Here is a 16,755-nt window from a genome sequence, read left to right on the forward strand (position 1 = left end):
CTCCAAGCGAGTATGCAGGCGGAGTGTCTCTCCCTGTCTGAAAAGGCCTTAATGTACAAACAAACAGACAAATCGAACCGAAAACATAACCTCATTGGCGGAGGTAACTAACTGAATGTTGACCTAATGTTAGCGTTTCTTGTTGGAAATGTGATCGTGAGTGACGGGTTGTATTTGGGTTTTGGCAGCTGCTGACCCCGGTGTTACCCCTGTTCAGACCATATGGGCAATGTGAAAATACCTAAAATATAGAGGAACAAATACACTCTGCATCATATACTCTTGTTTACTATTTAACCAGGTAAAAAGCTCAATATAAAGTCCAACTCTGTGCTTCCTAATACAGTCTGACACGTTTAGCCTAGCTTAGCCCAACAACTGGAAGCAGAGGGAAAACTGTTAGCCTAGCCCTGTGGAAAAATACACCTCACAACAAGTGCAAAGCTATTGATATTAATCTTTTCACTTGACTCTGGGTAATGCAAAAATGTCCCAAAATTGTGCACTGTTCCTTTAATGACTCCGGCTCAGAAAAGGAGCAGCTTTGAGTATTTTCTCTGTGGTACAGATTCTCTCTTGCTTGCATTAAACAATCTGGGTCAGTTTTTAAATTTAGAATTTGTTTTCCCCGGCTGCAGAGTCAGTTCCCCCCCTGCTCTGCTGAGATAAGCCTCTTAAAGACGAGCTGGGTCGTAATTTATGATTAATACGGAACACCACCACCGCCCCTCCTCACCCCTGCTGACAGAAATGTGTAAATACCATTTAGTCCGTGATATGTTCCATTAAAAAACTATCAAACTCAAATAGCTTTTGAGATCAGAACTGACACATGGACAATGACTCTGTTCCTGCAGTATCCCTTTGAGGACAACATGTTCCAGTCGCTGTTCTACCCGATCCAAACCAAGTTCCTAGACACAGTCAACACGCTGTGCGGACGGATTCCTCAAGTCTTCCTCAAGCAGATAGAAAAGACCATGAAGAAGGTGTTTGAGGATACAGTGGTCCGACATGTTAAACCGCACAAATAAACTGATGGAGAAACGGACTCCCTGTTTTTATCTGACGACACCGAGGACCATGTTGCTGTGAATTATGTGCCGTACCAGCGTCTTCCAGACTGAACTGCCGGCTCATGTGTTTGCAGTGTATTCAACACTTCCTGGAATGGTCTTGTGAACATTATGACCCTCTAATGATGGTGTGGGTAATAAGCCTAGAAGCATACAGTGCTGGTCAGTGATGCCGTAGAATAGGTTTGCCTTATTGCCGTCTTAAATCTTTCACATTCAAGTTATGAACGTCGATGAAATGTATGAGAATATTGGAAAGCTACGGTGGAAAAAAAGACTGCATGAATTCTTTTTATCAAGAATTATGAAGGTATCTGAAGTAGTGGGCGAAAAGCAGAATTTAAGGTGTCAATTTTAAGGCATTTAACAAAAGTATCTACCGTCTTTATTTTTCCTCATGAACATGGTAAAAACAAAGTCAACTTTGGACTTTGGAAAGCTTTACTACCTGAAGTAGTAGATTCATTAACCGCTCCTCTAAAATCATGTGAATGTTTTACCAGCAAATAACTTGAAATGTGAGCTTGTGTGTGAATGAGAGGTGTTACGAGTCTGTTCTGCAGTTGCCAAATGCCACTGACAGTATTAAAAAACAGCACAACAGAGGAAATACGGATTTTTACGTTACAAGCCGAATGTTTAAAATGCACTTTCAGAATGATATTAGGACTGGATGGTTGTCTGTACGCAACATGTCCACGTTAGATGCTACGCTGTCCGAGTGAAAACCAAAAGTGCTAGCATTTAATAAAAATAGTGACATACAACAGCTGATTATGTGCCATATAAATATTCATGTCTGCCATGTTTACTATTACAGGAAAATGAGTGGTATAGACGTGTGAGTGTGTGTGATTGAGAGGTTGTAATATGATGTATGGTCTGTTGTGAACACATGGGTCACATGTTTTCGCAGCATTACTTTCAATGTGATGTAATGATCTGAATATATCACTCAAACTGGAAACTGAACGTGGCTGTACAGTCAACATGTGTTTCTAAATAAATCAATGCAATGTACTGAGTCTCATATATGCAATTTATGGGGGGTTGAAATATACCAAAGCAATACATATGGATGAAATGAATTCTTCTGCACAAGTATATACTAATTATGCAATGAGATAAGATGCATTTTAGGTGCACGCTGTTGAGGCCTGACTAAAGGTAGGTAACTGCTGGATCACAACACAAAGATTTGTCTTGACATAAACATCTGCATTCATATTTAGTTTGGTTTGATACTTAGGGGAACAGTGTGTAATATGTATCTGTTAGTAGAAATGGAATATAATATTCATACTATGTTTTCATTAGCGTATAATCATCTGAAACTAAAAATTGTGTTTTCGTAACCTTATAATGAGCCCTTCATATCTACATAGGGAGCGGGTCCTCTTCACAGAGTCCACCATTTTGCTCCACCATGTTTCTACAGTAGCCCAGAAAGGACAAACCCAACACTGGCTCTAGAGAGAGCCTTTAGTGTTTTTACGTTACCTGAAGGCCACCGTAGTTCTCCGACACGCTTGTGAAACTGCGGTTACATGAGCTGCAGAGTGCAAAACTGTGGTAATGTCAGCCGCCATCTGACTTCCGGTGCTCCTAAGGTAGTGTTATTACATTAAGGATGGCCTCTGAGCGAGGCGTATTTCGTTTACCACGGTTTTGCACTCACTGGCTCACGTTACAACAGTCTTGGAAAGGGAGGAGTGAGCCGAAGGGTACTCTGTTGGTTGCAATCTGCAACCACTCTACAAGTTGCCACCAAATCCTACAAACTGAACCTTTAATGTGATAACATAGTTGTTTTGAAACTGGAATTTCACTGAACTTACCACTGTATGTGTTTCACCAATGACTCATAGTAGTAATATAAAATATATTAATGTTTGAGGGGAAAATATAACGGGTTGAGGACTCCCCCCAGCCTTAAGAGTTTCAGACAAATCCCTTAAACAGTTTCAGTTCCAGTTTCAGAATCCGTGTCAGGGGTTTTACAACAAATTAGCAGAACCAATAAGGCAGACTTAAAAGAACGCTCTTAGCGATGCAAAACAAGTATATTGGCTGTGATATTAAATTTTAAAATGCCAATTCACTTCTGTGTACAAATCCCAATGTTGCAGAGAGCATTGGTCAATATTGTCACTCTGTTATTAGCTGCTGTTTGCCACTCTGTAAGGACCGGTTATAACACAAAAACACAAGGCCCATACTTTAGAGTATGTGTAAATGTTTTGAACGAATTCACATCATCAGGTAGGCAGATGTAAAAGGGAGCAGAGTAGTGTACAGATGGTCAACATGGATATAGTATATCTATTGATCAGCAACTTGAGTCTAGAACAACATGTAAAGAAAGTAGTCCAGTCGTATTTTTATCAACTAAGAGATATCTTTAAAATTAAATCAGGTCTCTCTTTCAGAATATGGAGAAAATTATACATGCTCTTATATCATGACGTCTCGATTACTGTAATGCCTTGTATACTTGCTTAAACAATCGAGCAACAGAGCAGCTCCAAATAGTTCAACACTCTGCAGCTACTGACCAAAACTAAGCGATTCTCTCACATTACATCAATTCTGGCTTCACTTCATTGGCTCCCAGTCTCTTTTAGAATTGATTTTAAAGTGCTTTTAATCACATACAAAGCTCTGAATGACACCGGAGTATATAACTGTCTTCCACTGAGCATCAGATCAGCTGACTCTGTCACGACTTTTAAATCCAGTCTTAAAACTCACTTTTATAAAATGGCTTTTCCAATCAGCTGAATTTGAATCTTTTGTATGCTTGTGTGCTGATGTGTGTGTATGTGCATATGTAATTGTATGAATATGTATATGCTTGTTTCCTTATTTTCCCATTCTATTTTTTTTTTATTTCATTATTTATGTTTCATTGTATTCTGCTGTCTATGATGGGAATTTCCTTGGAAAGCACTTTGTGCTTTGGGCTTGAAAAGTGCGCTACAAATAAAATTAATATTATTATTATTATTATTATTATTATTATTATTATTATTATTATTATTATTATTAATAATAATAATAATAATAAACAAATATCAATCAAATACTCACATATACATATTTCTATGTGTGGTATATATAAAAATAACTTATGATAACTAATATTTTTATATTTAAATATTTACTACTTATTTACTTTATTTACTACTTATTTAAAACAAATATCAATGATATACTGTATATATAAAAATAACTTATAATAATAATAATAATAATACAATAATAATAATAATATGTTTATATTTACTTGTATATTTACAATAATATATAGTAATATAAATATATATATATATTTATATATATATATATATACTCACATAAGCATATCTCTCTGTGTGATATATATATATATATATACAAATACAAATAACTTAATAAGTAATATTTTTATATTTACATATTTACTACTTATTTAAAACAAATATCAATCAAATACTCACATATGCATGTATTTCTGTGTGATATGCTGTATATATAAAAATAACAAATAATAATAATAATAGGTTTATATTTACTTGTATATTTACAATAATATATATATTATATATATATATATATTTATATATGTATGTATATACTGTATATATAAACTCACATATGCATAAATCTATGTGTTATATATATAAAAACATGTTATGATAACTAAGTGAGTAAACAGTAAAAAAAAAAAAGAAAATAGATATAAAGAAATAGACTGAATAAGTGGTTGGGTTCACATTCTTGTACATATGAATATGATATATGAAATGTTGTAATGCATGGAATGTAATGATGATGAACATTATTAATCAATGTATTGCTACATTATCATATATATATTTAATGTATCTATCATTATTTTATTCCATACAGGTAATTACTCCACAGGGCTGTGTTGCTCTGTTGTCCCAGTGCAGCAGAGTCTCTTATTATCTGTCTCTGAGCAGTGAACAGTGAGCAGCAGAGTGACGTCACGGCGCCACATGAAGCTCCTCCTCCTCTCCTCTCTGCTCGTAGCTTCGTTAGCAGCAGCTAGCAGTTAGCATCAGCTAGCCTCCAGTCGTCTGCTCCACAGCCTCTAGACTGACTGACTGACTGACTGAGGGCGATGATGGAAGTGGACTCGCTTCAAGAGGCGCTCAGAGGTCACACCAGCTTCTTTCGATAGTGTATATGTTTATCTCGACCACGTGTTTTACGTTTTCTTCATTAATGATGTTATTATAAAATAAAACCGGATTGTAGCTCACATGCTAACGTAGCTGCTAACTAGCTGCTAATCACGGAAATGGTTAGCTAGCTGCCTGATTCATTAGCTAACTAAAATGCGATGCTTCTCTTTATCCGTACTATTGAACATAAATGTATTTGACTTCACTGTTCGACAGATGTTTTAGTGTGAGATTGAATAACTAACCAGTATCACCGGTTGTTGGTGGACCACAGTTTGCCGGCTACCCTTTTGATGCTAACTCAACATGCTAGTTGTAGCTAGCAGGTGACCTAGCTAGATAGTTAGCATCCACTAGACGTTATGTAAAGAGCTAATTAGACAATATGATCTGCGTTCAGCCAAATAGAGCTGCATAACAAGCTTCATTTAGTTTCCCTAAGGCTTCAGGGAGCTCTCAAGCTTTATAGTGGAGTAATGAGTGTGTATGTGGGTTTAGATGGGTTAAATCAAAGCCTCTCTGATCAGACTATAGTACACAATGTTAAAGGTCCAATATTATAAAAAAGTGAGATTTTCATGTTTTTTATTATTATAAAGCAGGCTTAAATCCTATATAAATACTGTGAAAGTATCGAAACAGTCAATCCACAGGGAAATACACAGCTGGTATTCAGAAACTCTGCATTTGAAACAAGCCGTCAGGATTTCTGTTCATTTGTGATGTCACAAATGTACGATATTTAGACCCTTTATACAATTTTTAAATGTAAAACATTCTAAATGTGTCCCAGTTTATTTACTGGTTGCAGTGTATGTGAATGTCATGACCTAAGCTGTTGACTAGCAATGTTAATGCAATTCTGTTGCAATTCTGTCAAAATGCGCTAAAACGGAGCGTTTCAGATAAAGGGTAAATACAGGTATATTCAGGCCAACAGTATGAGGAAAATAAAGGTTTTTTTTTTAATCATTAAAGCATGTAAACATGTTCTAGTAGAAACACAAAATACAAGTATGAACCTGAAAATGAGCATAATATGGGACCTTTAATGTTTGTTTTCTCTCTCCTCAGATTTTGATAAGAAATCAAAGACGGAGGCATCTCCTCTTCTGGAACAGTTTCTATGTCATGTTGCCAAGACTGGAGAGACCATGTAAGTGAACATATAGCAGGCCTGATAGATTATCCCTCTTTACTAACGTTACTAACAGTTAAAACACACATTATTTACACTATGACTGTATTCAATAACCTTTGTACATGGAGCAATGTTTATACAGAGTTTGGAGAATCTATTTTTTCATAGTTTGATGTCAGTGTAACTGTATTTTCATGCCTCTTCTTAATCAACATGTTACCATAGCCTTACTATTATTTTATTTATTATTGTCCTTTATTTAACCAGGTTAGTCCCATTGAGATCAAAGATTTCTTTTACAAGGGAGACCTGGCCAAGATAGCAGCAAGACAGTTATAGTGAAAGTAACAGACAACACGTTTATTGCCAGGTGTAAAAGGTATACACTAGGAATTTGCTTTGGTTTTGTTGGTGCAAGTCAAACAGTATAATAACAAAAGAATAGATAAAAACGTTAGAATAAAATAAGAATAAAAAAATGTAACGTCACCAAAAACCATAGAAACACAAAAAAACAAGAAAAACAGCGCACACCAACTCGCCGAGGCAGCCGTAGTTGGCGCCAGAGCTTTAAACTCATTCAAGGTAACTTAAGTTTTGAAGTTGAAGATCAGATTGTACATTATTCCAAGCAGTAGGTGCCAAAAACCTAAAAGCTTTCTTTCCCATTTTAGTCCGTACTTTGGGAACAACAAATTGCAAAATGTCCATAGAACGATTATGGCTTCCAGTTTTCCTTTTTAAAAGAGAAGACAAGTAAGAAGGAACTAAACCCAGAATGCTTTTGTAGATAAACACATACCATACTATGTTACTAATGTCAATAACAGTTAAAACACACATTATTTACACTATGACTGTATTAATAACCTTTGTACATGTGAGGTCCTGGAACAATGTTTATACAGAGTTTGTAAAATCAATTTTTTCTTAGTTTGATGTCAGCGTAACTGTATTTTCATGCCTCTTCTTAATTAACATGTTACCATAGCCTATTTGACATCCAACCATAGTATGCTTTTGTTGTCCAATTTTGCCAGTTTTTCCTCTATTTTCATAACCTAATGCTAAATATGCCACGCCGTATTCTGCTTTCCATTTTCCTCTAGGGTTCAATGGTCTCAATTTAAGAACTACTTCCTGTTTAAATTGGAGAAGGTGATGGATGACTTTAAAGCCTCGGCACCTGATCAAAGAGGTCCTGCAAATCCCAACGTGGAGTCAATTCCATTTGAAGATATGAAGGAGAGAATCCTGAAGATTGTGAAGGGATACAATGGGTAGGTGACCAGCTAAAGAAGCACATTTCTGTATGACTGTAGTAGTGGCAGGCTGAGATGCCAGATGGAGCTTGTCTGGTTCCCATGATGACCAACACACACCATGGATAGGTGTCCTGTAGATCACCCTATCTGCTACACAGATATCTGTAGTCTACAACATCCTGTGTTATGACTTTAAATTGCCATAGTATTGCTGATTTTGACATTTTTGCTCAGTAGTACCACCTAATCCATCCCAAATTGTATGGCGAGGCCTGGCTCCACTGAATACATCGTTCAAATCTGCGTGTATTTAGTGTTGTTATAGTAATTTTGTGTTTTGTTTGTGATAAAGACCAGGGATGGATTCGCAATCACTCCCAATTTATTATGTATTGCACAACATTAACCTCATTTTATACGAGTGTCTGAATTCTTAGTGTGAAATTTATGTCCTACACAGTGTCCTCCAAAATTCCCACAATGGAACCGCCAATACTCCGACAATGCAATGCGATGACTGTCAGTGATGATGCAAAATAATGATTCATAAGTGACACAACTCTCAATTTACTTAAGCTCACTGTAAGCTATTCACTAACACATTTTTCTCCTGCAATGGTTATGATGTAACACAAGATAAGACCTGTTCTCTGATCCATTACGGTATAAGATGTGTTGATACACAGACTAGAGACCCACAGCAATTGAACAGAACTTTACACAGTAAGACTAAATATAATTTGGACCCAGCCCAACTCGGGTCCAAGGTCCGATCTCAGTTACTGGGAACCGAGCAGAGCTGTGACACCTTTTACATCAGACACTAACAGGTAAAAGGAAGTGTAAGGGATCCCAAATGTTTTAAATGTTTTTAAAAGGTTGGATGGACAGTAATGTACTCTGTTAAAGTAATAGAGCCAAAACAATAAATCAGAAATGCAATCGTCAATTCGTGCAGGATTTGCTCGTCATTCATTTAAAAAAGCTGCCAAAATAAACTACAGAGTGCAAAGGTCTGGTAATCATGTAACCAGAGTTCTTCCTCCTCTTGGGTTGGTTGGGATGACTCCTCCTGCTCTGTATTTACAACTTCACTCTCCCCCATGTCTGCCCAAATCACATTAGGCTCGTTTGAGATGAACTGCGCCTCGTCTGGAAAGTAGACGAGTTCAGGCGGCAGCAGCAGGGGGCGGTGACAAAAAGCTGTGGTCAAGTCGGACCGTTTCCAGCCGTTTCCAGCAGCCTTCAAAGAATTTACAGGAAGTCACAGGAAAAGTTACATCCTGTTAGATCCGCTCTGTAGGCTACTTGTAGTTTGCAGAACGTGTTCGGATTTATTTATATTTGCTTGTAAATATATGTGGAAATGTGCGTGTATCTGGCATCGGATTCTATCCTTTATTATTTTTTATGTCTGCCTTGTAAAGCACATAATGAGCACTTGTTTTAATAAATGCTCATAAATAATCTTCATTATTATAATTATTATTATTAACCACACAACAAATGTTTAACAGATGAAACCTTCGTTGCGCAACATGAGACTAATTGCCTACAATCTAGCGTTAAATATTACAATTACACAGAAAGTTCAGACTTGCTACAACATGTGTTGTTAAGAGCCAATCAGCTCTTTGATCATGCGACAGCCAGGTGTTTCCCACAATGCCCTGGGTCTTGCAGTCGGTGGAGAGCAACTGTGGCGCCTGGCTCTAAAAACTGCGGCCGCCGCGATCTCGTGAGGTTATCGTTGCTCACGTGTGCATGACGTCGGGAGCAAGTTGGACACAAATCTAACCGGCATGCATTGCGCGTTGATCGATTCGGCGAGGCTGCTGGACTCGCGAGATCACGTGCTAATCACAAGATCACGCGAGAATTGCTACTGCGGTGTCAACGCTTTTGACAAATTTCTACCGTCGCACGGTATATACTGTTATGTCGCCCAACCCTATCCCAAACTCAAATATTTGACAACTGTTATGTAATCATGCTACAGTATACTTTATATTTTTTCCTTTCTAGTGCCTGCTGCTGTGATTTCTCTCCCAAGCTCTCAATATTCCTGACTACTTAACAAATTGACCAACTAAAAGGATGGATCAGAGTGTTAGGCCAAATTTCTATAGAAGACCACCTAAATGACACATTTTCTATTCACTGTATATTGAGTCTGTTGTTTTTTTCCCTTAATTTTAGAATTCCATTTACGATCCAGCGTTTGTGCGAACTGCTCACAGAACCCAAGAGGAACTACACAGGAACAGAGAAGTTTCTCCGGGGGGTGGAGAAGGTACGTCCAAAGCAGCGTGGCTGTGTTTTAGCTTAATTCATTAACCTGCTGTCACCTGTTTTCACTCATTTGGGCATTCTTGTTTCCCTTTAGAATGTAATGGTGGTGAGCTGTGTTCATCCAACCTCAGAGTAAGTGTCTTGTCCAAATGAAACACTTTTTTTGGAATAAACTAACTGAATATGAAGTTTTTGGAATTATATTTTAAGAGTTTTTTTTTTTTTTTAACTTGCTTGTGCAGGAAAAATGGATGCAGTGCTGTCAACAGAATGAATGGAGTGATGCTTCCTGGGAACACATCTGCTTTTACAGAGAGGTTGTGTTGTGGGGACAGATTAAGTCCTTGATCCTAAAGTTCACACAAATTACAGCAGATGATATTTTTCATTATTGTTAATGCTTTTGTTTATTCCTTTTCTCTTTTTGTTTGATGGCTTTTTATTAGGAAAGTGAACGGCCCTGGAACACCTCGGCCGCTGAACCGACCGAAGCTGTCTCTGGCCCACTCGCTAGCAGCTAATGGCCTGCCAGACAGCACAGACAACAAAGACCTCAACACAGAGCAAGAAGACGACAAAGACTCCAGGTATGTCATGTGTATAACGCACCAGAAAACCTCCTCTCCGTGTTCAACATAAACCCACTGGCATCACATTTGTATCTCACTGACTCCTCTTTGTTCGCCAGTGAGGTTTCGGCGTCGGGAAGTTCCCTGGGGAGCTCGGTGAAGAACAAACACCCAGAAGATGAAGAAGAGGACATGGAATCCGAGCAGCAGGAAGTGAAGAGACTTAAGTTCAGCAAGGACGACGACGAAGAGGAAGATGAGGAGGACGACGAGGAAGAACAGGAGGCGGACACACTGAGGCCTTTACATGCCACCTGCGTCTCAAAAGAGGCAGAAGCCATGGTCCAGGAGGAAGAGGAGAAGGTCGGATACAGCAAGGAGAATGAAGCCTCCAGCAGTGCTGCTGCCACTGAGGACCAAGGTAGGGTTGTGGTTTGTTTTTATTTATTTATTTATTTATTTTGTGTGTGTTAATTGGTAGTTGGTTTGTATGGTATGGGTTGTTCATGCTACACTTAAAAAGCTGAGTTCACTCAGGTAGGCTATGGAAAACTGAAATCACACTCATTTGCCAGTTTATTTGTTACAGGGGTGTTATACTGACAGTTTTTTTCTATTATTTTGTCCACCCTATTCATATCAATGTGGATAGGCTTAATAACAGAAACACCTTTCTCTGTATGACAATACAGTTCAACAGCACCACAAACCTCCAACATGATCATGAAGTTGATTAAACACACCTCTAAAACAACACAAACTGAACATTATAACCTTCATGAAGGTGGAATCTATTGCAGGACTGTTGGAGTAGGTGTTCCTGATAAACTAGAGGTGAAGATATGAAACCTGTATGTCAGGTTTTTATTAATTTTTTTTTAAACCATCTCACCTGAAAAAGCAGATCTGCATATTTAGATTTCTGATTATTTCCCCAGTTCGTAAACATGCATCAAAACTTTCCAACGTGAGAACAGCCAAAGGCATTGGGGTTTGAGCAACATTACTTGACAGTGTGCCAGGACCTCGGCGATGACGGTTCATTACCATTACCAGTTGATTTTATTTAAATTCTCGTTAATGTCAAGTCAGTGCTGACATGTCACATGTGGGCTCCCTATGTTTTCATCTTTGTATAATTTGAAAGATGGAATATCATTTTGTTGAACCTTTTGTAAATAAGTAAGTTGAAGTTATTTGTATAGCACCTTTCACAAATACAAAATCACAAAGTGCTTTACATTAATAAAAATAATACAACAAGTCAATATTAAAAGTAGCGATGACAGCGCAGGGCTGACGAGCTATAATCACATCAAAACAAACAAATGAGGACAGAGACGCATAAACAAGTAACTAGTTCCTCATACAGTCAAGAAAAGACCAATAAAAGCAATAAAATATAATATAACTATAATAAAAGTAAAATGGAGCAGTTATTCAGACAGATTAACAAAAGCCCGACAATAAAAACGTTTTCAGCTGCTTCATAAAAATGTCACAGGAGTCTAGAGATCGCAGCGATAGGGGGGGACGGCATTCCATAAATTGGGTGCGACAGCTTGAAAGGCACGGTCACCTCGGGTTTTATAGTGGGTTTGGGGGGCTGCCAGAAGTTTTTGGTCAGAAGACTTAAGAGCCCGATTTTGTTGTGTTTTGTGTACAAAGGTTTGCAGTCGGCACATTTTCCACGAGCAGCTCATTTCAAACTAACTTTGTAATTTCTCCCATCTCGTGCTACATTGTTGTATTTGCTGCATGAGCACTTAGGTGTCTCGACGTATTGTGACTTTATGGCATTTTCACATTGTTGTGGTGACGTTCCCAATGAACAAAAGTGTGTTTCCTGTAGCTCTGTCACTTAGTGTTTGACTCGCTTAGCTGTGGTTTGGTACAGGCTCATTCCAACTAGCGCTTTCAGTGTTTTAACATTCAGCTTCCTGCAAATGTTCAGTGCAAAATAAGCACAAGTTGAGCTTTCAGTGTTTTAACATTCAGCTTCCTGCAAATGTTCAGCGCAAAATAAGCACAAGTTGAGCTGTTACTGTGGTTTTCTTGTATTGTGGGAAAATGTTCAGGTAGCCGGGTTGAGATTACTATCATATTAAAACCTAATGTGGGTCATTTTCAGACTTGGGATGTTATATGTTAGGAGGCATATTACTCATCAGCCTCTAGGGGCTGTTCTGAATACAATTATTGGGCTCTGGAGCTGCGATAGAAATCAACAGCGAATATTCAGAGCGCTTTAACCTCTCGGTTAGCAGGCAGCACGGTTTCATGTCATCAAAGCAGCACAATTCCTCCATCGCACAATTGGAGGCTTCCCCCACACATGCTTTTTCATAGAAGTATGTGTCATGGTGAGTGCTGTTTTTACGCCTCTTGCGGGCCCACTCCCCCTATGCGGCGCCATTTTGAGGCTGCTGCGTCTCTTCTCCTCATTCCCACTCTGTGTGTGAGAGTGTATACGTACCTCAAAGTCACGTTTGCGTGCCCTTTCTCCCTAAACGGTGGCGTTTTGAGGCTGTTGTCTCCACGCATTAAGCACCGCCGATCCCGGCAGTGCCCTGCTGCAAGCCCTGCAGCCTGCGGAGGCTTCCTCTCTGCCCTTTCGGCCCGAGCCTCTCTTGGGTTTCACTCCAACATAAGCAACGGCGGCGATGGCTCTTGGCTCGTCTCCATGACAAGACTCAGTGGGACTCTGCCAGACATTTCTTGGCTGAGGTGGACAGCATCACGCCGCAACACGTGTATTTTGGTTTAATTAAAGCCGTTCATTTTTAAGGATTCAGTTATTCTACAGTATTATTGTTTGTATTATTTGTTATTAAATAAGAAGCATTTTCTAAAAGGTCTGGTGTGTTTTATGCATGTTTGTAATCCTGAGGGGTTAAAAAAACAAAAACAAATTGATAATCAATGACTTGCCCAACAGACGAATAACCAAATAGTCAAATATTTAGGTCCAGCCCGATCAGTCTTGTATAATGTATTATGTATTATCCTTGAGATAGTTTTGACTTAAAATATGTCTGTAATGTGGATTTAATGTAGCTTCTCTGCAATAATGAAAGCAAGTTTGCTGCCTGACAAGAAGACAAGCAAACCAGTCATTCATCTGTCTTAAATTGTCTGGAAAGATTTGGGTCACGAGGGCTAAAACATACTCTGGTGTTTTTTAACAATGCCTTTCTCACGACAGAACCAACAAGCAGCACGCAGCCCGAGGTGTGTGCAGACTCCGGTCCGGAGGCGGAGCAGGCCGAGAGGGAAGTGCCGTGCGGCTCCCAGGAGGAGGGCAGCGACATGGATCAGACAGAGCAGCAGGCACCCGCAGGCGTCCTGGAGAGCCCCGAGACCAGCAGGGACAGCGAGGAGAGCAACGGCGACCCAGTCAGCAGCAGCAGCAGCAGCAGTAGCAGCAGTGGTAGCAGCTGTAGCATAGAGGAGAGCGCAGAAGCGGCCAGAGAAGACATAGCTCTCGCTCCCTCCAGCAGTACGACTGAACCTCCTACAGAGGGCGCCATGGAAAGTGCCACCTTGAACACTGGGACCACGGAGGAGCCCATGGAGCAGGACTAGACTGAAGGCCCCCCCTGCAGCCGTGTGTGACCATAAACCAGCTTGTCCTTGAATCCAGCTTGACTTGTCAGTGGGAATGAGGATAACTGCACCTCGAGACAGACGCCTCGCCCCACTTTTTGGACACTCCTCCAAAATGGCTACCTGGCATTGATGTGGGCATACAAATAAATTTTCATTTGAAGTTTTTTTTTTTCCTTTTTAACTGGAATATTTTATTGAGCTCCTTATCCTCTGGTTTTAAGTTTCCCCTGAAAGGGGTTGGTTTCAGCAGCCTTCCTCTTGGCTGGATTCTTCTTTTTGTGTGTTCAGTGGGGTTGTTTGGATGCTGAGGTGGTCTGGTTCTTTTCTTATACCACTCACTCACGCCAACCATTTGGACATTGCGACAGGGTTTGGTAGTCTACGTTTTGTACCCTTTAAGCCTAGTGTACCACACTACCAGGGTCAGAACAGAGCCATACCAGCCCCTGATTATTTATGAAATTGTTCAAAATATGAGCCACCGCCACCATTTCTGTTCCTGACTGAATCGAGCAATGATCTGAACGAAACACCCCACGACCACTATATTGTTACTCCACCAAGCTGTCGAGAACATGCATTGTTTTAAATTTTTTCTCCATCCTTATGAGATGGGAGACTTTTTTTTTTCATTGTGTCCTTATTATATTTTAACCATTTTTTTTTTTTTTTGCAATGATACACTACCAATCCCACTAACAATACAATGACATGCTACCTTGTTGAGGCGTCTTCTGTAAAATGATATATTTTGGAAGCATAAAACCACCATAATTTATATGATCATTTCAATTCAATTAGTTATTTTGGAGTATTTTTTTTTTTTTTTTTTTTTTTTTCGTCTGCCAGTTGTAGTTTACAAAAACCAGCTGTACAAAGTACAAAGATGACTTCTGCTTTCTTTGTATCGTGATGTCACCATGTTGTTTCACCGACCGATATCCAGAGCAGTTTCTGGTTCCAGTTCTACACCTGTTTTCTGCAGCTGTACTTTTTGATATTTAGAATTTTAAATTTCTGTAAAGTAGATTTTTGTAGATTGTAATACAGTATGTGTTCACTGCCTTTGTGAAACCATATATAATTGTATAATTTCTGTGTATACTCTGAATGCTTTTGCTTTCAGTGCGGTATTCAGAAACAGCAATAAATGTTAACATTTTTATGCGTGGTGGTCTTGATTACTTTTCACACAGCATCACGTTTATTCTGTTAAAGTGTGTGCATTAACGACAATTAAGAGCAGGCTCGTTAATGTTATTAGTTGCACCTGTGCTTTTCCTGCTATGATATGTCAAAACGTCTGCTGTGAAAAAGCCCATTTCAGAGTCGTTAACTCCAATCCTTTGGAACTACCTATTTTCTCTACCATTATTTTGGAAATTAATCTTAGACTCCAGCAACACAAACCTCTGCTGTGTCACAATTCCATACTGCATACTAATTGTTTCCAGTGTGTACCAGTGTGCTACTTTATTGTGTTGTATTAATAGGTAATGATGCAATAGGTGGGAACAGACACCAAACTGCAGCTTCAGAGCATCGCTGCCAAATAACAAATCTTAAAGCAAAAGCAAAGTGTTTTTCAAAGAATGTAAAACATTGTTTTACGAGAGCTTTCTCGAGCCGTCTTGCAATTTTTACAGCTGTTAGTAGCTCCTCTTTATGTTGTCCATTGCATTGTGGGACAGTAGTGTACATCATCATTGGCACACTCAAAAATCAGATGTTTCGTCGTATGCAGTGTTAATTTTGATAATGAAAACTAACGAAATATGTTCGTCGACCACCTTTTTTCTTTTTTTTAAAGATTATTTTATTGGGCAATTTCAAGCCTTTGTTGATGGGACAGTGGACAGTGGACAGTGGATAGTCTAGAAAAGGGGGCGATATGCGGAAATAGTCACAGATCAGATTTGAACCCGGGCCGCCGCGGTTAGGACTCAGCCTTGTTATAAGGGCGCCCGCTCTACCAACTGAGCTACCAGGGCGCCCAACGATGACCTTTATTTTATGAAGAAGACGAGACGACATAGACGTCATTAAAAACACTAACTTGATGATATGAAACATGCAATGTTGTTGACGAAAAAAAGTATAAAATAAAGACTGAAATATAGTATAGAATATATAAACTTTACTAAAATCTCTCTTTATTTTCATCACCTTCCACCTTCTGTTCCCCTCTCTCAATATGTGACTTTTTGGAGTAAAGTTATTTAATTATTATATCCTTATATTATTAAATATTATAGTTAATTATATAGTATTTAAAAAGAAAGGAAAAACAGTTTCTGTTAAGATTTTCTCTCAGGAGCATCTCTAACCTGTCAGAGGTCAAAGGAATAATGATTTGTAAGTGATGACAACACAAGATATGTTTGGCAGACGTCCTCTGTATATAAATATATAAAAAACTTTTTGTCACCCTCCACCTTTTCTTCCCTTCTCTCAGTATGCGACTTCTATAGTTTCCAGTGTGAACTCGACACAGTCCAAACCCTGGTTAGTATCATATCCTGTATGAAAATGAGACACTCCCAGAATACTCTTACTTGTTAAGTGCAACCCAGCTCCTGAGCAGCAGAAAAGATGTTTCTCGCAGACATTTTG

The 16,755-nt window shown here is 38.9% G+C and overlaps 2 protein-coding genes across 2 annotated transcripts in view; both read left to right on the forward strand.

Annotated features, from left to right (window-relative positions):
* Positions 1-2,096, forward strand: part of gxylt2 (glucoside xylosyltransferase 2) — a 28,547-nt gene extending 26,451 nt beyond the window's left edge. Inside the window, exon 7 of the mRNA XM_037784603.1 lies at positions 858-2,096. Within this exon, the coding sequence (XP_037640531.1) occupies positions 858-1,034 (177 nt within the window). The 3' untranslated portion in view covers positions 1,035-2,096. The remainder of the gene's footprint in view (positions 1-857) is intronic.
* A 2,989-nt stretch (positions 2,097-5,085) lies between these two features.
* ppp4r2b (protein phosphatase 4, regulatory subunit 2b) lies at positions 5,086-15,307 on the forward strand. The gene is made up of 9 exons (XM_037779471.1): positions 5,086-5,239; positions 6,341-6,422; positions 7,517-7,687; positions 9,872-9,965; positions 10,059-10,096; positions 10,207-10,281; positions 10,411-10,551; positions 10,653-10,954; positions 13,739-15,307. Exons 1-9 carry the CDS (start codon positions 5,203-5,205, stop codon positions 14,116-14,118), a joined length of 1,320 nt encoding a protein of 439 aa, XP_037635399.1. The 5' UTR covers positions 5,086-5,202; the 3' UTR covers positions 14,119-15,307.
* The last annotated feature ends 1,448 nt before the right edge of the window (positions 15,308-16,755 follow it).

This window comes from Sebastes umbrosus, chromosome 1 (assembly GCF_015220745.1).
Source record: "Sebastes umbrosus isolate fSebUmb1 chromosome 1, fSebUmb1.pri, whole genome shotgun sequence".
Taxonomy (NCBI): domain Eukaryota; kingdom Metazoa; phylum Chordata; class Actinopteri; order Perciformes; family Sebastidae; genus Sebastes; species Sebastes umbrosus.